This window comes from Oncorhynchus masou, chromosome 6 (assembly GCF_036934945.1).
Source record: "Oncorhynchus masou masou isolate Uvic2021 chromosome 6, UVic_Omas_1.1, whole genome shotgun sequence".
In the NCBI taxonomy this organism is placed as follows: Eukaryota; Metazoa; Chordata; class Actinopteri; order Salmoniformes; family Salmonidae; genus Oncorhynchus; species Oncorhynchus masou.
The window spans coordinates 17,710,240-17,734,058 of NC_088217.1; the positions used below are offsets into that span (position 1 = coordinate 17,710,240).

The 23,819-nt window shown below is 43.0% G+C and overlaps 1 protein-coding gene and 1 non-coding gene across 5 annotated transcripts; one reads left to right on the forward strand and one right to left on the reverse strand.

The window, feature by feature from the left end:
* The first annotated feature begins 1,149 nt into the window (after positions 1–1,149).
* On the forward strand, positions 1,150–14,974 carry LOC135541441 (transmembrane protein adipocyte-associated 1 homolog). 4 transcript variants are annotated; one of them, XM_064967696.1, is made up of 11 exons: positions 1,150–1,465; positions 2,095–2,260; positions 3,083–3,215; positions 3,603–3,689; positions 6,945–7,017; positions 7,793–7,872; positions 8,037–8,147; positions 8,471–8,531; positions 9,743–9,845; positions 11,635–11,718; positions 12,064–14,974. In XM_064967696.1, exons 2-11 carry the CDS (start codon positions 2,109–2,111, stop codon positions 12,323–12,325), a joined length of 1,146 nt encoding a protein of 381 aa, XP_064823768.1. In that variant the 5' UTR covers positions 1,150–1,465; positions 2,095–2,108; the 3' UTR covers positions 12,326–14,974. The 4 variants fall into 4 exon arrangements, with proteins under 4 accessions (XP_064823768.1, XP_064823767.1, XP_064823770.1 ...); XM_064967695.1 differs by having other exon boundaries at positions 1,151–1,604; XM_064967697.1 differs by having other exon boundaries at positions 1,153–1,604; positions 11,638–11,718.
* LOC135542820 (U7 small nuclear RNA) lies at positions 14,909–14,963 on the reverse strand. The gene has a single exon (XR_010456141.1). It is a non-coding gene; the product is annotated as a U7 small nuclear RNA (small nuclear RNA).
* Positions 14,975–23,819: the final 8,845 nt, after the last annotated feature.

A 23,819-nucleotide genomic window follows, 5' to 3' on the forward strand; every position in this document is an offset into this window, starting at 1 on the left:
TTCTTTTCCCCCCCAGAGTTACCACTTGTCTTAAAAGCACCATAAATCCAAAGAATGACTAACTTTGATGACAAAATGTGCAAAATGTTCTGTTTTTGTGAGCACAGCACAACCAGGTGAGTCTAAAAATGTCTTGTATGATGCTGTAACAAAATGTGGAAATGTCAAGGGGTCTGAATACCTTCTGAATGCAATGTAAATGATGTCATTTGCCAGGGAGAAATGTATACTGTAGCTAAGGAAGTAATACTAAGTGTATGTTGTGTAGTAAGCTGTTAGTAGCCCATGTGGTTCATCCTAATAATTGGGTCCCTTTCCCCCTCATAACGTAGCTTCATGTTCTGACTTGGTGGTGCACAGCCTCTTTACATTAAAACCCAAAGTCTAACAGAATTCCAGTCATTCCAATAAATGTTAATACCCCTTGATCTTCAAGAATAGGACTTGGAAATATTGAAGTATAGATTAGCCAAATTGTTTTACCTGAGCATGACCCCAAAACTAAGGATTTATTAACCAGCTCTACGGTTGTTTATGATTTTGTCATGGGGGACTGATTGGACTCATTGATTCCAGTTGAAAAATGCTGCACTTATGGAATGACATGCATTGAGCACTACTGAAATGTGCTATTTACATGTGAAAAATGAATGTCATATGCTGCATTTGCTATATTCCTATTGTTTACCTTTTGTTGCTGACACTTGATAATATGCAGCTGTTTTAAAGGGCAAATCCACAGATGAAACAATAACAAAACAGTTGACCCGCCTCTTTTGGTAAAACTGAGGGATGGGATTGGATTAATAGACATAGCTATGGATGCAAGGACTGACCATCCATGATATAACAATTATAGCTTTAACCATGTCATGAGGCTACACAGTGTTTGCAAAGGGTGGCTACTTAGTCTTAAATATAAAATATATTTTGATTTAACACTTTTTTTTTGTGTAGAAAATTGTTGAATTGTTGAAAATCAGTTTGTTTCACAGTACAAGGGGAGGGTCATGTGAAAATATTTGTTATGTTGTGGAGGGGGCGCATTTTTTTTTTTGACACCTTTTCGTTGGACCAACCCCTCCCACCAGTACATTTTGATCTGTCCCTTAATGTTAGAGCTTGTCTTCAAAGACAAGATGCAATACTGGCAACCTAAATAGTTTATTCATATAGCTGTAATACGAATTGTACAGTATCGCATATTACTGGTTACTTATCATGATAGGTACTAATAATTGCAATAATGATGCTTATTTGCATTTTTCACGTTTGCATATGGCGATCCCTAAACTGAACCAAATCGAAGTGGAAGGGAGAATCTCAATCGCACAATTGTCGCATCTTCTCAAAACCCATTGTAGGAGAAATTCAGGGGGACGGGACCTTACTTTCTCATCCACAGTTTTGAGAAGGAGGCGAAGAGAGATGACGCGAGGGTAAAGAAGTGAAAGCGGTTTGTCAGGTGACTAGCTGGCTCGGACAATTCATGAATTTAACAGTCGACAAAAGTATGATATCTAGGTTGTTTGTACCAACATTATTGTCCGCGAAAAGTCCTGCACAATAAACAATTTCCCCCTGAATTTGAGACTACTGAAACGGTAAGATGATTGTTAGCGTGCTAAGTTATGTTATTCAGTTTTGACGTTAGCTCGTTAACTTTTTCTTATCTACTAAAAGTGTAAGTTGGCTCTCTAACGTCAGCATTTAACTTAGTAACTACTAACTTACTGTTAGATGCGTCAGTCAGCATTATACTTAACGTTAGCAAGCTAACGTTACTAGTAGCCAACTAAGTTAACATCAAGTTTCGTGACACTGACCGGTCCTTCCAGCGATACGTAATGTTTACCGCCTGACGTGGAGAAAGACCAGATTGAACAGACAGACAGTAATTTAAGGTTGTGTGGCTACAGAGCGGACACAACAAGCGTGTCGAATAAACCCTTGCGGAATAATTTCCTAATCTATCTGCATCTGTAAATATACCTACGTCAGGGAACAAGAAAACCGCTATTAATTGACCTTGAATAACAACAACCCATTGTGACAATTGTGTCCCCTGTAACACATATCTGCCCCTACTACTAGGCTTTGAACGCATTATGTTTGACACCGTGACTGCGGGGGCGATGATTGCGCAATACAATGGCAGTGTATTGCCTACCTCAGTGGAGAACACATCAGCAACACCAACCTGGGGACCAGAGCCTCACAGATGTTTGCAGGTCCTATACGAGGACATTGGCGAGTTAAGGTAAGCCAGTTAGGGCTATGTTGGTCCTGTCACTATAATTGTGCTTCTTTTCAACTTACTGCATTCCCTCAGTGCAACATTTTGAAACATGTTAAGACAAGGTGTCAGCTCATTCACATTGCTGGAACTGTTGAGTTGTGTATTTTGTGTGGTTGTAAAGTCTGTAGTTTAGGAAGAACAACACTTTCTCTTTTGAAATAACAAGCATATACACTGTAGAAAACAAACTGAGTTTCCATGACAGACCAAGAAAATCCAGGTGAAAGCTATGATCACTTATTGATGTCACCTGTTAAATATACTTCAATCAGTGTAAATAAAGGGGAGGAGACTGGTTAAAGAAGGATTTTTAAGCCTTGAGACATGGAGTGTGTGTGTGTGTGTGTGTGTCATTCAGAGAGTGAATGGGCAAAACAAAAGATTTTGTGTATATGCTTGTGCCTTTGAACGTGGTATTGTGGTAGGTGTCAGGCTCACTAGTTTGTGTCAAGAACTGCAAAGCAGCTGTGGTTTTCACGCCCAAGTGTTCTGTGTGTATTAACAATGGTCCACCACCCGAAGTTGTAGTCAACATGGGCCAGTATCCCTGTGAAATGCTGTCGACGCCTTGTGGAGTCCATGCCCTGACAAATTAAGGCTTTTATGAGGCCAAAAGGGGGTGAAATTCAATATGTGGAAGGTGTTCCTAATGTTTTATACACAGTGTAGACTGCACAGCAGGTGACAGGGTTTGGATTGGTCAATAATAAGGTTTGAGTTTCACAGCCCAAGCTTCCAAGACATTTTCATGTCCTTTTGCCTGTCTCCCCATCTCCCCATCAGAGTGCGGTTTTGGGACCTCATGCTGCTCATTCCCAATGTAATCTTCTTCATGTTCTTGATGTGGAAACTGCCCTCAGCCAGGGCTAAAATCACACTCACCTCCAGCCCCATCTTCATTACCTTCTACATTCTGGTAGGTAACCACTTATATCAAATCTCTGGAAATAGGACTTGTGCAGATAAGAGAAGTGTAGACATATACAAAAAGTAGGCTCTTGATAGATTTTTTAAAAGGCTAATTACATGTAGTTTGACAGCTCTTTGACATGCTTCAGATGCTGAATATAAAATTGAGCAAAAATAAAGGGATAACATAGTGGGTTAACTGAATTCATATTGATTCATTTCACAATATCAGATGGTAATTGCTATCTCAAACATGTGTTTGAGATATTGGTTTTCTACCTTACACTGATATGAACACAATGACACTGACAAATATGGATAATGACGAACCTGTTTGCCCCCACTGCCCACAACCCCTCTTTTTTGAATGCATGTCTGACCCTTGTCCTCCCAGGTTTTTGTGGTGGCAGCGGTGGGAATCACCCGTGCTATCGTGTCCATGACCGTCAGTGCATCAAGTTCTGCCACCATCATTGACAAGGTAAGGCCACATGTAGGGCATAAATGGTGACACACTATGAACCACCTGTGCTCAAGTTACTTACAGTGCCTTTTATCCCACTTGTAGTGTGAAATAGACTTTCTGTCATCATTCAAAACAGCTGAAGGCTCTTTGCAACAGCTGTTGTAGATGCACAAAGACTTTGGATTTGTAATGCACTACACGCAGATGAACCTTATATGGAGGTAGATCATAAGTCAATGAGTGTCCCCGGGTTCAGCCCACCTTGCGTGAAAAGGGGTACCCTGAGGGACTTTCGGATCAAGAAAAGCATAATATCACAGGACATTTCACAAGATGATTATCTCAGAACAGAAAGAGGGCAGTCAGATGTCTGCTATGATCAGGACAAACATGGCATATATCTGAATGTTTCTTTCTTTTCTGAGATAGGACACTACAAGATGACTGAGGTAAAATGTGTTTTTTTTTACAGTTTGCTGTGATAGAAAGGATAGAGGGGACAGGGGGATACCTCGTCAGTTGAACAACTGAAATGTGTCTTCCGTATTTAGGGCTGTGAAGGGCTGTGGTGTACTGCATTAGCATCGGATAGCCCCCGCGATATGCAACTTTTCAGGGAGGTCAGGAACCAATATACACAGTCAGTTAGAAAAGCGAAAGCTAGCTTTTTCAAACAGAAATTTGCATCCTGTAACACTAAAGTCCATGGAGAATAAGGTCACCTCCTCCCAGCTGTCTACTGCACTGAGGCTAGAAAACACTGTCACCATCGATAAATCTATGATAATCGAGAATTTCAATGAGCATTTTCTACGGCCGGCCATGCTTTCCACCTGGCTACCCCTACCCCGGCAAACAGCTCTCCCCCGCAGCAACCTGCCCAATCCCCCCCCTCCTCTCCTTCACCCAAATCCAGATAGCTGATGTTCTGAAAGAACAATCTGGATCCCTACAAATCATCTGGGCTCAACAATCTGGACCCTCTTTCTAAAATTCTGCCGCAATTGTTGCAACCCCTATTACTAGCCTGTTCAGCCTCTCTCTAGTATCGTCGGAGATCCCTAAAGATTGGAAAGCTGCTGCGGTCATCCCCATCTTCAAAGGGGGAGACTCAGACCTATATACCAATATCAATCCTGCCCTGCCTTTCTAAAGTCTTCAAAAGCCAAGTTAACAAACAGATCACCAACCATTTCGAATCCCACTGTACCTTCTCCGCTATGCAATCTGGTTTCCGAGCTGATCATGGGTGCACCTCAGCCACGCTCAAGGTCCTAAACGATATCATAACCGATAAATGACACAACTGTGCAGCCGTTTTCATCTACCTGGCCAAGGCTTTCGACTCTGTCAATCACTGTATTCTTATCGGCAGACTCAATAGCCTTGGTTTCTCAAATGACTGCCTCGCCTGGTTCACCAACTACTTCTCAGACAGAGTTCAGTGTGTCAAATAGGAGGGCCTGTTGTCCGGGCCTCTGGCAGTCTCTATGGGGGTTCCACAGGGATCAATTCTCAGGCAGACTCTTTTCTCTGTATACATCAATAATGTCGCTCTTGCTGCTGGTGATTCTCTGATCCACCTCTACGCAGATGTATACAGAATGGTGTCATCTGGCTCTTTGGACACTGTGAACAAACCTCCAAACGTGCTTCAATGCTATACAGCTCTCTTTCCATGGCCTCCCAACTGCTCTTAAACACTAGTAAAACTAAATGCATGCTCTTCAACCCATCAAAATTAAATCTAGATTCGGCTTCCTATTTCACAACAAAGCCACCCGCCCGCCCGACTAGCATCACTACTCTCAGCAAACTGGACGGTTCTGACTTAGAATATGTGGACAACTACAAATACCTTGGTGTCTGGTTAGACTGTAAACTCTCCTTCCAGACTCAGGCTTCAAACATAAAGATATAAAACATTAAGCATCTCCAATCCAAAATTAAATCTAGATTCGGCTTCCTATTTCACAACAAAGCCGCCTTCACTCATGCTGCTAAGCATACCCTCGTAAAACTGACTATCCTACCGATCCTTGACTTTGACCATGTCATTTACAAAATAGCCTCCAACACTCCCTCAGCAAACTGGATGCAGTCTATCACAGTGCCATCCGTTTTGTCACTAAAGCCCCATATACTACCCACCGCTGCGACCTGTATCTTTTCGTTTTCTGGCTCTCGCTACATATCCGTTGCCAAACCCACTTGCTCCAGGTCATCGATAAGGCTTTGCTAGGTAAAGCCCCACCTTATCTCAGCTCACGGGTCACCATAGCAACACCCACCCATAGCACACGCTCCAATAGGTATATTTCACGTCATCCCCAAAGCCAACACCTCCTTTGGCCGCCTTTCATTCCAGTTCTCTGCTGCCAATGACTGGAATGAATTACAAAAGTCACTGAAGCTGGAGTCTTATGTCTCCCTTACTAATTATAAGCGTCAGCTGTCAGAGCAGCTTACTGATCACTGCACCTGTACACATCCCATCTGTAAATAGCCCACCCAACTACCTCATCCCCATATTGGTATTTTTTTTGTTGGTCTTTCGTTGGTCTCCCAGTATCTCTACTTGCACATCATCATCTGCACATCTATCACTCCAGTGTTAATGCTAAAATGTAATTATTTCGCCACTATGGCCTATTTATTGCCTTACCTCCCTAACCTTACTACATTTGCACACACTGTATATAGATTTTTATTTTGTGTTATTGACTGTACGTTTGTTTATCCCATGTGTAGTAACTCTGTTGTTTTTGTCGCACTGCTTTGCTTTATCTTGGCCAGGTCGCAGTTGTAAATGAGAACTTGTTCTCAACTGGCCTACCTGGTTAAGTGAAGGTGAAATAAAAAATGGGAAAAAATCGACATTCACGTCTTCGGCGCCTGGGGAACAGTGGGTTAACTGTCTTGCTAAGGGGCAGAAGGACAGATTTTTACCTTGTCCGCTCAGGGATTCGATCCAGCGACCTTTCGGTTACTGGCCCAACGCTTCCAACTGCCAGGCTACCTGCCGACCTGCACACCTTTGAGAATGTGGATAAATCCAAAACAGAGGCTAAAATGCTAAAATATTAATAATTTATTTGGACGTCATGATGCCCAAAAAGTGCGTGGTGCAGAAAAGAGCATACATAAAATGACACTGATCTGAGGAGAGCGGATAAGTAAAAGAGAAATGCAGATTAAGGAAAGGTGAAGAGCCGCAGAGGCGTTTTGAGACGACTGAGATTTACCTCTTTTCAATGTTGTCTCCTTTAGGTGCTGTGGGAGATCAGCCGTTTCTTTCTGCTCACCATGGAGCTCAGTGTTATTATCCTGGGACTGGCTTTTGGTGGGTCTTCCAATAACCACCACAGTATTTTGATTCATAACGACATCTCCTGCAACTCAAATCTACTGTACAGTAGCCTGGTCCCAGAATCATCTTATGCTATCATGTCAACCGCTTGATAGCCTGGGTGCCAGTCTGTTTCTGCTAACTGTAAAATATATGAAAACAAACACTACCAAGCACATGCTAAATACAAAGATTTCTTAGGACAATATGGAGAAGTACATGACTAATGTGTGTGTCCGGACAGGATACTGAAAACAGCACATTAGTTAAATAAATGTGCAAGGTACAGTCAAAATGTTTAATTATCTGCAAAACTAAAATACTTCCTGTCGGCACTTCTCACTTCTGCTGTAAGACTAACACTTGGGATGACTTGGTCACCGCAACTGGTATGACTACAGTCACACATATAGTCATGCACTGTATAAGCAGAGGTGGATATATGAGTTGTTTAAACTTAATGTGTCCTTAGAGGGGGGTGGGAATAGGCTGTTTATAGGCAGTATAAACAGTAAAGCTGTATGCAGTTTTTGGCATAGCCAGGGATGTGAGCAGGACAACAGATTTGTATTATTGTTTCATCAGGAAAATTCACATCCCTGATTATTACTACAGCATGTAAAATTATGTTTTTATTTGAATTGGCATGGTGGAATCATCGTCATGTTACATTCACTTTGTGTTCGTTTCCAGTATTAAAGACCAACGCACTCAACTCTTTAGTGGTGCTGTTGAAAGCATGGCTTCTAAATGTTTCCTCTGTTGACAGGCCACCTTGAGAGTCAGTCCAGTATAAAGCGTGTGCTGGCTATCACTGCTGTACTGGCACTGGGCTACTCAATCACACAGGTAAGACTAGAGTCCTGAATGCTGATTTTTAGTTTGACGATGTTTTACATTTTTACTATGTTGTTCGCTACGGAACAAGACCCGGATGTTAGACGCTGAACCAATCACAGCTCCATAGATACCGCGTTTCCTCTTAGCTAGGCTTATTCCCTTTGCACCCTCAGGGCACACTGGAGATCGTGTACCCCGACCAGCACCTGTCTGCCGAGGACTTCAACATCTACGGCCACGGAGGACGCCAGTTTTGGTTGGCCAGCTCTTGCTGCTTCTTCCTGGTGAGCGGCTAGTGGCTGCAAAGCAAATGCAGTGCTTTGAATAAAAAAAAAAAAAAAATCTTATTAATGTAATTGTTCAAAATATAAAGTTAACTTGTGTTCAATTAATACACGGACAGAGAGGATTTTAATCAGTCATGTTGTGAGAAAGGGTCAAATTGAACATGCGTGTTCCACACATTTGGACTTGCAATTTAGCCTTCTCATAGTTTGGATTGGAATGAAAATAAGCACCAATGTGTCCACCACTGTGAACACAAAGCACTAACTGAATAAACTGTTTGAGAGTACAAAAAGGATAACACTGGTCCTTTTCCTTCCAGGTCTACTCTTTGGTTGTCATCCTTCCCAAAACCCCGGTGAGGGAGAGAATATCTCTGCCATGTGAGTAATTGGGACATTTTATTCACCAAGCAAGCTCCACAACATGGCCAAATGTATGTGGACACCTGCTCGTCGAACTTCTCATTCCAAATTCATGGGCAGCATTTGCTTCTATAACACAGGTCCCCCTTTTGCTGCTGAAACAGGAATGGGCCTTCCCCAAACTGTTGCCACAAAGTTGGAAGCACAGAATCATCTAGAATGTCATTGTATGCTGTAGCGTTAAGATTTCCCTTAACTGGAACTAAGGAGCCTGTCACAAACCATGAAAAACAGCCCCAGACCATTATCTAAACGTTACATTTGGCACTATGCATTGGAGCAGGTAGTGTTCTCTTGGCATCCGCCAAACCCAGATTCATCCGTCGGTATGCAAGATGGTGAAGCGTGATTGATTACTCCAGAGAAAGCGTTTCCACTGCTCCAGAGTCCAATGGTGGGGAGCTTTACACCACTCCATCCGACGCTTGGCATTGCACATGGTGATTTTAGGCTTGAGTGCGGCTTCTCGGCCATGAACAGTTTTTGTACTGATGTTGTTTCCAGAGGCAGTTTGTAACTTGGTAGGACTGATGATTTTTACTCCCTTCAGCACTCGGCGGTCCCATTCTGTGAGCTTGTGTGGCCTACCACTTCACAGCTGAACCGGTGTTGCTCATAGACGTTTTCACTTCACAATTACAGCACTTACAGTTGACCGGGGTAGCTCTAGCAGGGCACAAATTTGGCCAACTCACTTGTCAGCAACGGTTGTGGCTGAAATAGCTAAATCCACTAAGTTGAAAGGGGTGTCCACATACTTTAGGCAATGTGTTTTTTTTCAGGGTACTTTCCTCATCTACCACAGTTCTTTTTGACTATCTCTTCTGTTAATGTTTAGCTGGAGAGTGGCCTAGTGTTCTATACAGCTGTCAACATTCTACAAGGAAAGAGCCACATAATCAACATTATATAATCATTAACCAGATTACCCTGGATACCAGACATAAATGAGTGGTAACTCAGTTCTAGAATGTTGTCATTGATGATAATGAATCTAAAAATCTATTGACATATATTCACATTCAGAATTGTTTAATTGATTGTTTAGCCATCCAGAGAACAATGTTCAAATGCACAGTATCTAGTTTTTAGGAGTGGTCTGCAGTAGATTCTATAGCTGCAGAGGTAATGCACACCCCTTGTTTCCTCTTGGTTCCCTCCCTCCACAGCTAAGAAGAGTTTTTATGTGTACGCTGCAATTCTGTCCCTGCTCAATCTGGTCCAGGGGCTGGGCAGTGCCCTTCTGTGTGCCGGCATCATAGAGGGGCTCTGGTGAGTGGCTGCTTCTGTGTGTAGAAGGATGTGCTGGAGATTCAAGAGTTTGTTAAGCAAAAGCGTAAAAGATTAAATCATCACACTACGATTTATTCTAATGAAGATCAAAACAGGCTTGAAAACATTCTTATAAATCACACTTTGAAACATTTATCACAGCGCGTAGTCCGTTTCTTTAACGTCTGTGTTTAATCAGTCAACTGTAGCCTAAATGCAAAGCAATGGATTTCTCAAGGTTTTTATCTGCTGGCCTGTTATGATAGTGTTATGTAGACCTTATAGCTGATGGACCAAGTACATAATAACTGGTGGTCCAAGTAAAAAGGACATATCTGAAATTCACTTTCCCCTCAAAGCGGAGCGGCTTGTTTGGCGTGTCCATGTTCTGATGTTTTCTGTGTAGCCTAACTGAAGCCAAGAGTTATTCTGGTGCCGGCCTATGGAGCTCTTCAAATTGTATTGGTCACATGAGCCGAATACATTAGGTGTAGACCTTACAGTGAAATGCTTACTTACGAGCCCCTAACCAACAATGCAGTTTAAAAAAAATACAGATAAGAGATAAGTAACAAGTAATTAAAGAGCAGCTGTAAAATAACAATTGCGAGACTATATACAGGTGGGTACCGATACAGAGTCAATGTGCGGGGGGGCACTGATTATGTACATGTAGGTAGAGTTATTAAAGTGACTTTGCATAGATGACAACGGAGAGCAGCAGTGGTGTAAAGATGGGACGACAATGCAAATAGTCTGGGTAGCCATTTGACAAGATGTTCAGGAGTGTGATGGCTTGGGGGTTGAAGCTGTTTAGAAGCCTCTTGGACATAGACTTGGCGCTCCGGTACTGCTTGCCGTGCGGTAGCAGAGAGAACAGTCTACACTGTTGTGTCATTGGCAAATTTAATGATGGTGTTTGAGTCGTGCCTGGCCGTGCAGTCATGAGTGCAGAAGGGGATTGAGTACTCTGTGACCCCCACTGTGTTGAGGATCAGCGTGGGGGATGTGTTGTTACCTACCCTTACCACCTGGGGGCGGCCCATCAGGAAGTCCAGAATCCAGTTGCCGAGGGAGGTTTTTAGTCCCAGCATCCTTAGCTTATTGATGAGCTTTGAGGGCAGTGTGGAGGGCAATAGAGATTGCATCATCTGTAGATCTGTTGGGGCGGTATGCAAATTGGAGTTGGTCTAGGGTTTCTGGGATGATAGTGTTGTGAGTCATAACCAGCCTTTCAAAGCACTTCATGGCTACAGATGTGAGTGCTACGGGTCGTTAGGCATGGTGATAGAAATTTTGATTTAAGTTTCCCTGCATTAAAGTCCCCGGCTACTAGGAGCGCCACCTCTGGGTGAGAGTTTTCATGTCTGCTTATGGCGGAATACAGCTCATTCAATGCTTATTTACAGCCAACCTCTGACTGTGGTGGTATGTAAACAGCTACGAAGAATACAGATGAACACACTCTCTTACCAGATGCCGCTGTTCTATCCTGCGGTACATCTTCTAACCAGCCAGCTGTATGTTGATATTGTCGTCGTTCAGTCACAACTCCGTGAAGCATAAAATGTTACTTTTTAATGTCCTGTTGGTAGTTTAATCTTCCGTGTAACTTGTAGATTTTAATTTCCCAAGGAATGCACGTTTGCTAGCAGAATGGAGGGAAGTGGGGGATTATTCAATCACCTACGAATTCTCAGAAGGCAGCCTGCCCTTAAGGTACGGCTACTGCGTAGGGGTCACAGTCAGCCCCCTGTTAAAAGTTTGATGTGTTTCTGTGTCATTTAAGCAGCTGCGTGGATGTCACCACCTTCATCTACTTCTCTGTGTTTGCCCCACTCATCTATGTCACCTTCCTCAAAGGCTTCTTTGGGTATGTAGATCAAAGGCCAAAAACTTTGGCTTTGTCTGAATGTTACTTGATGTCAAATCCTTGCTTCCGCTGTCCTTTTCTTTTTTGATCAATTCCTCGAGGCTCATTGAGGGGAGGTTCAAAGGAGGGGTCTTAGATCCTCTGATCCAATGCGCTTTGAGATGAATTGAGGAAAGAAGGATGGAGGACACGGCAATGTTCTCAAATGTATATTTGGTCACGTTTTACTGCCACCTTGTGATACAATCTCTCTCTCCTGTTGTCTTTGGTCTCTTTATCCCTCACTTTCTCTCCTCTTCCCTCTCTCTACCATCTCTCTTCATCCTTCTCTCCTTCTTTCTCTAGCTCAGAGCCCAAGGTCCTCTTCTCCTACAAGTGCCAGGTGGACGAGCCTGACGACCAGACGGATGTCCACCTGCCCCCCGCCTCAGGCCTGGGCCACAAGGAGCAGCTGGAACGGGGCTCCTTCTACCCCGGCACCCAGATAGATGGCCTGACTGCTGCAACCATGGGCACTGGCATAGCTGCTTACCTGGACAATGTGGCCTCTGGTCCTTTCGGGCCGGACAACATAAACAGCGACCGCTGGAGAGCCATCAACGCCTGAGAGGAAATGAGAAGGCTGGATAGGGGATGTTGGACTTGTTGAGTGGAGAAGTTGAAGTTTGCTATGGCTCTCTCTCCCTCCGGAGACACTGTGAATTGACTCATTTCAGCCCCTGTCTGTTCTCCATTTTGTCCATTCTGGCTCAAACATTACATTTTCCCCCAATACCTGCAGGGGATATTTCTACAACTTCAGTCAAGTATTTTCCCTCCTGTAAATGCGTGTGTGGCTGACCAAGATAAGAAGATAATGTAAAGGTAATGTCCATCGAAGGATTACAACTGAGGTATAGTCCATTAACTGTGGCCTTGTATTAGATTTGTAATCGTCTCGTATTGAAAAACCGCCTCGCTCCCTGTAGGCCAGCCCTGTTCTTATCGAGCTAGGAGCCTTCTCTAAATTGCATCACTCATAATGAATCAAGTGTGCTTAATTATTTTTTTAAATGTTTGATATCAGTGCCCCCCCCTCCCTTGTTGATGATCGAAATCCTACAGTGTAACGTCATGTACAAATTGAAGACCTGTTTGGCTTGAGTCTACAGGGACTTGGTATGCCATGTCAGACAATTAGCAGTGCAACTGGTATCTATAACTTGATGCTGGGAGAGACTCAAAATGGATGCCATTCCGCACCCGCATCGCTCTACCTACTTTGTTTGCCGTCGGTTTTATTTATTTTAGTGACTGCTTGGTTTTATGTCGATAGGTAGTTCCATCAGCTGATCATTCCTGGTATTAAAGGTGCTTATGACTTAGGTAAAACTTTCCAACCACCAGTCAAATGAGATGGAGAAGGCAGGAACAGCACTTGTGGCGAAACAATGTTTATTTGTGGACATTTTTATTTCAAGAAATATTTATGCCCATATACATTGGATTCAACCCAAAAGTGTTTTTTTTTTTGTTTTAAACGATGTAAAATGTGTTTTCACTATATGAAATTATTGATGAAGTCACCTTATGGGGTTTCCCTTGTGTTCTTTATAGTCAACCCTGATTTCATCACAAAGAAAGAGCAACTTTTAAACAAAGTCCTTCTGCTTGCTCATGATGCTCAACGCAAACTAAATACAATTTTCATGAAGCCCTACTTTCTTGCGTTAATTCCTACTTGTATGTCTGCTGTGAACTTAGTAGCCCACCACTCATGGCTTGCTGGGAAACCAATTCTATTGGTGCCAGAAAACGATGTCTTTCCAGTTTGTGTGAATTACGATGTCACTTTTTAGTTTTGTTTATGCCCCTCTTGATTTTGTCACTATATTAATTTCGCCAAAAATTATTACGTTTGCTATGATAAAATGTGAAGTGGGTGAAGTTATTCATGTGACATAGCATCCAGTGGAGGCTAGTGAGGGGAGGATGGCTCATCATAATGGCTGGAACAGAGTAAATGGATTGGAGACCATGTGTTTGATGTATTTTATTCCAGTCATTACCACAAGCCCGTTCTGCCCAATTTAAGGTGTCACCAATTTACTGTGATAGCATCACTACGTAATATAAGAGACATTTATTTTTTTTATAAGCGTAAGCCACCACAAAACAATTGTTTTATGTTGTCATTGTAGTATTTTATACAAGTCTTCTGCTTTGCTCTTCCCAATACCTGCCCTGCATCAACAAACTCTGTTGCTTGCTCTCAAACACTGCCTTATATTTCTAGAGAAATGTCGGAAGAGTTGCGTTTGAGGTACGAAATTATACTATACTCAAATCATCATGAGTAAGGACTCTGGGTGTGGGTTTCAAATGCAAGTGCAGTCATGTTAAAGACTGAATCAAATATTGAAGATGGTAAATGAAAGAACTTTGAAAAAGAGTGAGGATACGTGATGCTAGAAATTTGTGAAGAATTTATAGCTCAATGATACACTATTACAAGAACAGCATTCCATGAGAGACTATTTAAAATCTGCTTCCTTTTCATTCCTATAACCTGCCCGTATGTATTTTCTTTGGACCGTGTCTCCCCTTGGTGTTTTGTGGTATTGCAAATGGAAAAGCGGTCCCAGTAAATGTTTCAGTTGTGCATGGCATGCAGTGTTTCAGTTGTCTGGGGTTAGCCAAAGCTGAATATATGGCATATATATTTTGGACTAACCAATCATCTTTCTTGTACAAAAATGCACAACATTTGGAGATTTAGATTTCTGGGAGGCGGGATGCCTATGATACATGATAAAATGTAATGGCATTCTGATGATTTTATCCACCTATACTGTGGAGAATACCGCATGTCCTTTCCTTTTGGAGGCCCTAAGCAAGATTTGGTGTGAAGGGGGGTCACTTCAGGAGGCAGAGCATTTTAGTGGCCCCCCTCTTGATGGTGGAGAGACACTTTTTTTCTTTAAGTACATTTCCTGTAGTTCTACACATTTTGCCATGGGATCTCACATGACAAAGTTCTATAGTATACTTTGGTATAGATACAGAGAATGGTATATTTTATACTATCGTGTTCACTGTAGTGTTTTAACATTGTTGTGTTTTTGCGGACATGACTAGTATACTGTAGTGTGTCGGTGGACATTACTGTAGTGTACTGTATTTACTACAATGTTTTTATTTTATTGGACATGTGGGCGCTTTCTCATTGAGGAAACCTACAGGACAAATATTAAAAGAGCACATTTTCCAAAACCTGTAGGTAGGACTGGAGTCTGAATGGGTAGTTCAAAGTTTCTGCTCTTTTCTATAACCTGTAGGGAACACAATATATACTTTTTTTCTGAGGACATTACTTTAGTATTCACTAGTGTTTTCTGGGGGGAATAATACTATATTTCCAATAGTATACTACAAAATTCTATAGGAAGTACGACACATGATCGAGGGATACTTGTGTGCTGTGTTTGAGCACACTGCCATGCACAGCTCAGTGACTTTCAACATGGCACCGTCATTGGATGCCACCATTCCAACAAGTCAGTTCGTCAAATTTCGGCCCTGCTAGAGCTGCCTTGGTCAACTGTAAGTGCTGTTATTGTGATGTTTAGCAGCAACAACTGCTCAGCCACAAAGTAGTAGGGCACACAAGCTCACAGAACAGGACCGCTGAACTGCGTAGTGCCTAAAAATAGTCTGTCCTCGGTTGCAACATTCACTACCTAGTTCCAAAAGGCCTCTGGAAGCAACATCAGCCCAACTGTATTCTCGGTTCCCCCAGCCCGCTATGCGTCGTGGTCTGGCCAGCACGCAACACTGTAGCAGCTGGTAGGCTACAATAAGAAAATGAAACTTTTAACCGTAATAGAGCTCGCCAGCTTCTAGTCCTATTACCCTGAAATGGGCTACCTCTAGTTCGTTCTGCCATCTCTAGGGGGAAATTAATGGGGAAAGAATAATATTTTGGAATAAACACCAAAAAATAAGGTTTGAGGTTAATATAGGCTTTGGAGATGTTATTTGTTTTGTTCTATGATATAATAGCAGTTAACATGACCACTACATAAATGCTTTAAAATTCACAAAAAGTGACGTTAGCTGATGTATATTATCTCATAGAACAAAACATATAAGATCTCTGGGTGAACTTCCCCTTTAATTATCTATAAAAGATTGTACAGTTTTATAACCACCTATAAGTAATTATGCACACTTCTAGTCAGTTTCATAATACATTAGAAGTGTATCATAAGGCATTAAAAAGGATGTTATAAATCAGTATACATTTACTTCATAGAAAGTGTTACCCTTACATTTGATCAGGGTTTTCTTTTTTTTACACAACCTTAGACTTTGAACACCTACTTCATATATTCTAACTCACATTTGAGAAGGTTCATTATTTGATTGTTTCCATATTAAGACGCCTAACCTAGGAACACATCTCTGTCCTCTCTTGAAGATGTCTCTCTCTCCCTTACCTCCACTCGCTCCCTTTAACCCTACACCTTTTGCAGAACCAGGAAGTCCCTCCCCCTCCCACAAACTCTCTTCTGAGCAAAGAAAACTGATCTGAGTCCCTGTCTGTCTGTTTGCGAGTGAACAACAGTTTACATGTCTCAACAGGGAGTTCTGCTAGACCAGGACCAGTTCTGTCTGCCTGGATATACTGAAGGAGCTGGTTATTATTAACTGTGGACACATTTACTGTAGGGGCTGTATTGACGGCTGCTGGGATCAGGATGATGACAAAGGGATCTACATCTGCCCCCATTGCACACAGACCTTCACTCCAAGGCCTGCTCTGATGAAAAATAACATGTTTGCTGAGGTGGAAGAAAAAATAAAGAAGATGGGACTCCAAGCTGCTCCCCCTTCTGCTCTGTGCTATGCTGGACCTGGAGATGTGGCATGTGATTTCTACACTGGGACCAGAAAGCCCTCATGTCCTGTCTGGTATGTCTGATGACTGCTGTGAGACTCACCTCCAGCCTCACTATGATAATTCTGGACTAAAGAAACACAATCTGGTCAAAGCCACCGCACATCTACAGGAGAAGATCTTCTCTCGTCATAACAAACTGCTGCATATTTATTGCCGTACCGATCAGCAGTGGGTTTGTTATATTTCTACAATGGATGAACATAAAGACCATGATGCAGTGTCAGCTGCAGCAGAGAGGATGGAAAAACAATGTTTACTGCCTCCAGAGCCCAAGACCAGAGAACACTTCGAACAATATTCCTGTCAGCTTACACTGGACTCAAACACAGCACATAAAGAAGACCCATTTGCGACCAAGCTTTAACTTCCTGACTGTCTTGAGATGTTGCTTCAATATATCCACATAATTTTCTTTCTTTCCTTTCTTTGTGTCATGACGCCATCTATTTTGTGAAGTGCATGAGTCCCTCCTGCGGCAAAGCAACCCCAAAATATGATGCTGCCACCCCAACTTTTCACGGTTGGGATGGTGTTCTTCAGCTTGCAAGCCTCTCCCTTTTTCCTCCTAACATAACAATGGCCATTATGGCCAAACAGTTGTATTTTGTTTCATCAGACCAGAGGACATTTCTCCAAAAAGTACAATCTTTGTCCCCATGGTTGTTTGCAAACCGTAGTCTGGCTTTTTTTTACGGCAATTTTCGAGCAGTGGCTTCTTCCTTGCTGAGCGGCCTTTCAGGTTATGTCGATATAGGACTCCTTTTTACTGTGGATATAAATACTTTTGTACCTGTTTCCTCCAGCATCTTCACAAGGTTCTTTGCTGTTGTTCTGGGATTGATTTGCATTTTTCGCACCAAAGTACGTTAATCTCTAGGAGACAGAACGTGTCTCCTTCCTGAGCGGTATGACTGCTGCGTGGTCCCATGGTGTTTATACTTGCGTGCTATGGTTTGTACAGATGAACGTGGTACCTTCAGGAATTTGGAAATTGTTCCTAAGGATGAACCAGACTTGTGGAGGTCTGCATTTTGTTTTCTGAGGTCTTGGCTGATTTCTTTTGATTTTCCCATGATGTCAAGCAAAAAGGCACTGAAAAATACATAGGCCTTGAAATACATCAACAGGTACACCTCCAATTCACTCAAATGATATCAATTAGCCTATCAGAAGCTTCTAAAGCCATGACACAATTTTCTGGAATTTTCCAAGCTGTTCAAAGGCACAGTCAATTTAGTGTATGTAAACTTTTGACCCATTGGAATTGTGATACAGTGAATTATACGTGAAATAATCTGTCTGTAAACAATTGTTGGAAAAATTACTTGTTTCCTGCACAAAGTAGATGTCCTAACCGACTTGCCAAAACTATAAATTGTGGAGTGGTTGAAAAATGAGTTTTAATGACTACAACCTAAGTGAAGGTCATCTTCCGACTTCAACTGTATATGGGTAGGTTTCCCGGACACAGATTAAGCCTAGTCCTAGACTAAAAAGGATGATCAATGGAGATTCTTAATGGAGATGTCTGGGAAACAAGCCCCACGTTTGTCCTTTATGTTATTGACTAAATAATGAAAAATTGAAAAATATTTCTTAATTTGCCACTCAGTATATCAGTAATGCTCTGAATTTTACTATGATATCATTGGAGATTGACGGTCTTTTAAATCAACTATCCAGAGTGAGGAACACATTAAATTAGGTCTGCTACTGTTCAGGGATTAAATAAGGGTCCTGGTGATGACTGTTTTTAACTTGTAAATGTTACAAATGGTTCCCTATACCCTACATAGTCTACTAGGGTGCTTTTGATCTGGGACCGTATTCACGGGGAGTCTCAGTGGAACTGCTGATCTAGGATCAGGCTCTCCCTCTAATTTTGGGTTGAAAGGCTAAACTGATCTGACTCTAACTCTGGGAAGCTTTGGAAGTTGGCCCAAGACAAAAGTGCTGCCCTACATAGGAAATAGTGTGTATATTTGAGATTTGCTCACAACCCATGTTTCCATCCACAGTTTTTATGCGAGTAAAGTTATACCGTATCTAAAAAAAACAACAGCTGTGATGGAAACAGGAAGTTTCAGTACAATTTTCTAAATGCCAACAGACAAATACAAAGGTTCTCGCGCTTATCCATAATAATTATCATCGCTTAGACTTGCCTACTCACACTGTATCTGCCAGCTGTTGGCTAGAGTACACGTGCCAAGACCACAGTAAGCACATTTAGCTATTTAATGCAACAGTTTGTCACAAAACTATCAGTAGAGTTGAAAATGCTATGAACACATAGAAATGTAGATTTTTATTCAGTACATGAAAACTTTGCTAAAAAGTACATTTTGTGTTCACTACATCATCACACACTGATTTCTATCCACAACAAATCTGTTTGGTGGAAACTCATCACTGGTGGAATATTTTCTTTATGCTGATTTTAGAACATTCGCATGAATGGTTTCCATCCAATTGGCTACAGACTCTCTACTGTCATCAAAATATTGAAATATGGTGCTGTAACGTTAGTGGTCATCCTTCGCCTTTTGTTTTTCATTTTATGTGTGTTTTTGTGTTCCCTGTTCCTCAAATCAATAAACAATCACAAAAAAAGGTTGGTCACCCCTGCTCTACAGATCTTCACTGTCACATGTGTTGTGTTTTTCACGTGTGTCATATGTCCTGTGTGTAAGTTTGAGCGGGAGCATGCCCAGGTTCAGGAGCAACTGTCTCGGCTGGCCCAGAGGGAGAGGGATGCAGCAGTCTAGGCAGCAGCAGCAACAGGGGAGAAATGGGACGCCCACGAAGACCTGAGAAGGGCAGGACCCATGATAGCCTGATGAAAGCCAAACTGGTGAGTCAGTGGGTTCCTCTCTGCTGCCCTCTACAGCTACTCAAGGGACATGTTTCACTTCCACATTTATCACTCTGTTATCATAGAAATGAAATACATAATTATGTCAAAATAGTAAGTGAGTGCTCGTTACTCTTATAGAAATGAAATACATAATTATGTCCAAATAGTAGGTGAGTGAGTGCTCGTTACTCTTATAGAAATGGTATAATGGCGTCAATTGTAATACCTGAGTATGTCAAGGGAAATGCTACATCATAAAGATTACGGCGTATTAGCCTGAAATAGGTTCCAGTACTCATTTTGGGTGCCGAAAATCTGATTTGTTTGTTTTAGGATTCCTGGCAATGTAAATAGTTTGTTTGTATGCTTGTTTGCATGTGACTATTCCTCTTTTGTTTGTTGATATATTTTTTGTAAGTGTAGGTGTGCGTAATGATAGTTGCCAGGACTGGTGGTTAGTACAGTAAACCGGCGACGTCGAACACCGGGGGGGGGGTTAGATGTGACAGAGAAAAATGCGTGTTAGGGAAACTAAAACTAGCGTCAGGTTATTTTGTGTGCAAATACAAATAGTTATTATCTGAGATTCTTTACATTCACTTTAACAGATGGTGACACCAGCTAGGAGCGAAAAGCAGCAAAGTTTCCCAGGTCTCGCCTTCCTTTCGTCCTTCTTGCCTGGATGTCGTAGCACTTGGTCCCCTTCTTGATTCTGCTCCGGTAGCTCCCCTTCAGTTTCTCCTGAGTCTTGTCGATGTTCAGTCTCACCTTGATTGATAACAGGAATAAATGCAGTTATATTTCATATTACAAATACATTCTCTCAAATACAAATCATCCTTTTCTGTCTTTTCATTGTATTTCAATGTTTTCTTTAAAGTGTATTTAATAATTTGTCTCAAATCCCTGATAGTATTTCATGAATATATAAAAAATACATCAATTCACACAACAAAAATATTAAATTCCAAACCAATTCACATCCTAGAATTCTTTAGATTTATACCCCAAACACATTTACTCTTAACTTTAAATAACCTGTTTAGGTTATAATTATGTAACGTTAGTTGACCCGGAGCTAGCCAAAAGCAAACATTTACAGTACAACAACTACAAAGATCTTAAACATCACAGTTACAACATTACATTCTCTTAACAATTAGGATATTGTCAGTGTCTATTAAAAACAAATCAGGAGTTTCACGAGCAGGTGCCCACACAGTGGACATAACCAGCAAAGGAGTCAGATAGCTACCAGAAGCAGTTTAATGGACTGCAAATACTGCTACACAATTGAAACCTATCATGCATTCTACACACACACACAGGTCCAGAGCATGGCAAACCCCAGACAAAAGTGTCCGTGATGAGACTCCAACAGTCAGGCAGAGAACAGCTGCTGTGTTTTGTAGAATATGCCTACCCTATGTACATCCACACAGATAACTACAAGTACTATTGACTTCAATACAGTGTTTTATCAGAAATATGCTTATTGGCTGGAAAGAACATGTCAACAAAGTATGACTCGTCTGTTGTGCTCAAGGTATTTCACATGCCAAACTGTGATTTAATTTTCTAACCAGCAGAGGGCACTGTTCATTATCGCTCCATAGCACTCAACTGTCATCATGAAGTGCTTTCAGAGGCTAGCTAAGGATCATTTCACCTCCATCTTGCCCGAAACCCTAGACCCACTATAAATTTCATACCACCCCAACAGATCCACATATGATCAGATCCGCATGAGGCATACTTGGACTCCATTACCTCACTCATTACCTCCCCTTTATTTGGCACTCCTTTTGGTTCTTTCCCCAGGTAGTATTTGGTCCTGTGTTTCATGTCAAGACGCTACTCCTACGTTGTATCGTTCCATGTTCTTTGTTATATTAAACTTACCACCTGCTTTTCGACAGAATACTGCCTCACAAAATGGAAGCAGCAGGAAATCAGAACATCTCCCAGACGGGTCGACGAGCAAGGATATCTACTTCGTCAACAGCAAGACCAGCTGGCACAACTGGGGACGGCTATGGAAGAGGTTCTTCGCAGTGTTCAACGTCTCGAACATACCTGAGACGCGTTGCCTTCAATTACTGGCGGGTAGTCGACACAGCGAGCCAGCCCATTTAGCAACCCGCCCAGGTCAACAATGCCCGTTTGTCCCTTCCGGATAAATATGACGGCACATCATCTAAATGCCCTGGCTTCCTACTACAGTGCTCCCACTACTTTGTGCACCAGATGGGAGCCCCCACTACCGAGATGTCCAAGGTTGGAGGGAGCAAAGGACCCATTCGTCATCCTCACCGACCATCAGAACCTGAGGTACATACGGACAGCAAGGAGGCTGACTCCACGCGATGTAAGGTGGGCTCTTTTCTTTATGAGATTTGACCTCACGCTAACCTATTGCCCAAGTTCAAAGAACACCAAAGCCGATGCCCTGTCCCGTCTCTACGATTCGGGAGAAGCTCCTGTCCAGAATGTATCCATAAACCCTTGCTCTCGAGTCGTAGCCCCTGTGGTCTGGGACATAGATGTGGACATTCGCCAGGCTCTGGAGAGGGAGCTCGCACCCACTACCTGTCCTCCTGAGTGCATGTACGTTCCCATGGGGTTTAAGGGATGGATTGCTAACCTGGGCGCACACAGCTGTCGTCGCTGAACATCCAGGTACTTCTCATACTACTCAATCTATCTCCGAGAAGTATTGGTGGCCTACCTTGGCGCAGTACTTTTTCGCTACATCAACTCATGTTCCGTATGTTATGTGCTCAAACCAAATCCCCCGGCATGCTCCAGCAGGGAAACTCCTTCCCGTGCTTCATCTTCCCTGGTCTCATCTATCCATTGACTTTTATCACTGATCTCCCCTCTGACGGTTTCACCACCATTTTGGTGGTTGTGGATAGATTTTCCAAATCCTGTCGTTTTATCCTTCTCTCTGGTCTCCCTACTGCTCTCCAGGTCATAGAGGCACTGTTCCAGCAGGTCTTCCTGCATTATGGTCTTCCGGAGGACATTGTCTCCGACCGTGACCCCCAATTCACATCAAGGGGTTGAAGAGCCTTTATGGGGAAGCTTGGGGTCATGGTCAGCCTCACTTCTTCTGGGCAAAGGCCTCAGTCTAACAGGAAGGTGGAGAGTATGAACCAGAAGCTGGGGAAGTTCCTGAGGAGTCACTGACAGGACCGGCAGGGGCAGTGGGCCCAATTCCTTCCATGGGAGGAGTTTCGGACAGAATTTGTTGCGTCACTCCTCCACCGGGCTGACTCCCTTCCAGTGTGTTCTGGGTTTTCAGCCGGGCCTGGCTCCTTGGACTCCGGGCCAGACCAAAGCTCCTGCGGTGGATGAGTGCTTCAGGCATGCAGAAGAAGTGTGAAACGAGGCTCACGTGAGACACCAGCGCACCGGCCACCTCAGGCAGACCGCCACCGCAGTGAGACTCCCGTGTTCCATCCTGGGGATTGTGTCTGGATCTCTACCAGGAACCTCCCACTCCACCTGCCCTGCAAGAAGCTGAGCCCCAGTTTTGTGGGGCCGTTCAAGGTCAACGAGGTGATGTATAGGTTACAGGTTCCCAGTGACTACTGTATCTCACCTTTTCATGTCTCCCTTCTCAGGCCAGTGGTTCCTGGTCCCCTAGCTGATGCTCCCACGACACCCCTCCCCCCGGACATCGAGAGAGGTTCCGCCTATGCCGTCAGGTCCCTACTGGACTCCCGAAGTCGTGGGGGTCGGCTCCGGGTACCTGGTGGAGTGGGAGGGCTACGCCCCAGAGGAGCGGTTTGGGGTTTCGGTAGAGGACATTCAACATCATCCGTGACTTCCATCTTCGCCACCTGGCCTGCTACTCGTTGTCCTGTGGCTGGAGCCACGCGTCGGAGGGGTAGTGTCATGCCTCCCCTCCGACGTTTGACCTTGCCGGTTTACTAACCACCGATCATGTCAACCATCATTACTTGCACCTGGCATCAATCATTATGCACACCTGCCCTTCATCATGAGGCACACCTGGACTCCATCATCACCATCAACCTCCCCTTTATCTGGCATTCCCTTAGGTTCTTTCCCCAGGCAGTATTGTTTCTGTGTTGTATGTCGAGACGCTACTCGATACTTGCTACATTGTATCGTTCTTTGTTATATTAATAACGAGTTTGGAGGGTACTATGGTGTTAAATGCTGAGCTGTAGTCGATGAACAGCATTCTTACATAGGTATTCCTCTTGTCCAGATGGGTTAGGGCAGTGTGAATGCGTCGTCTGTGGACCCATTGGGGCGGTAAGCAAATTG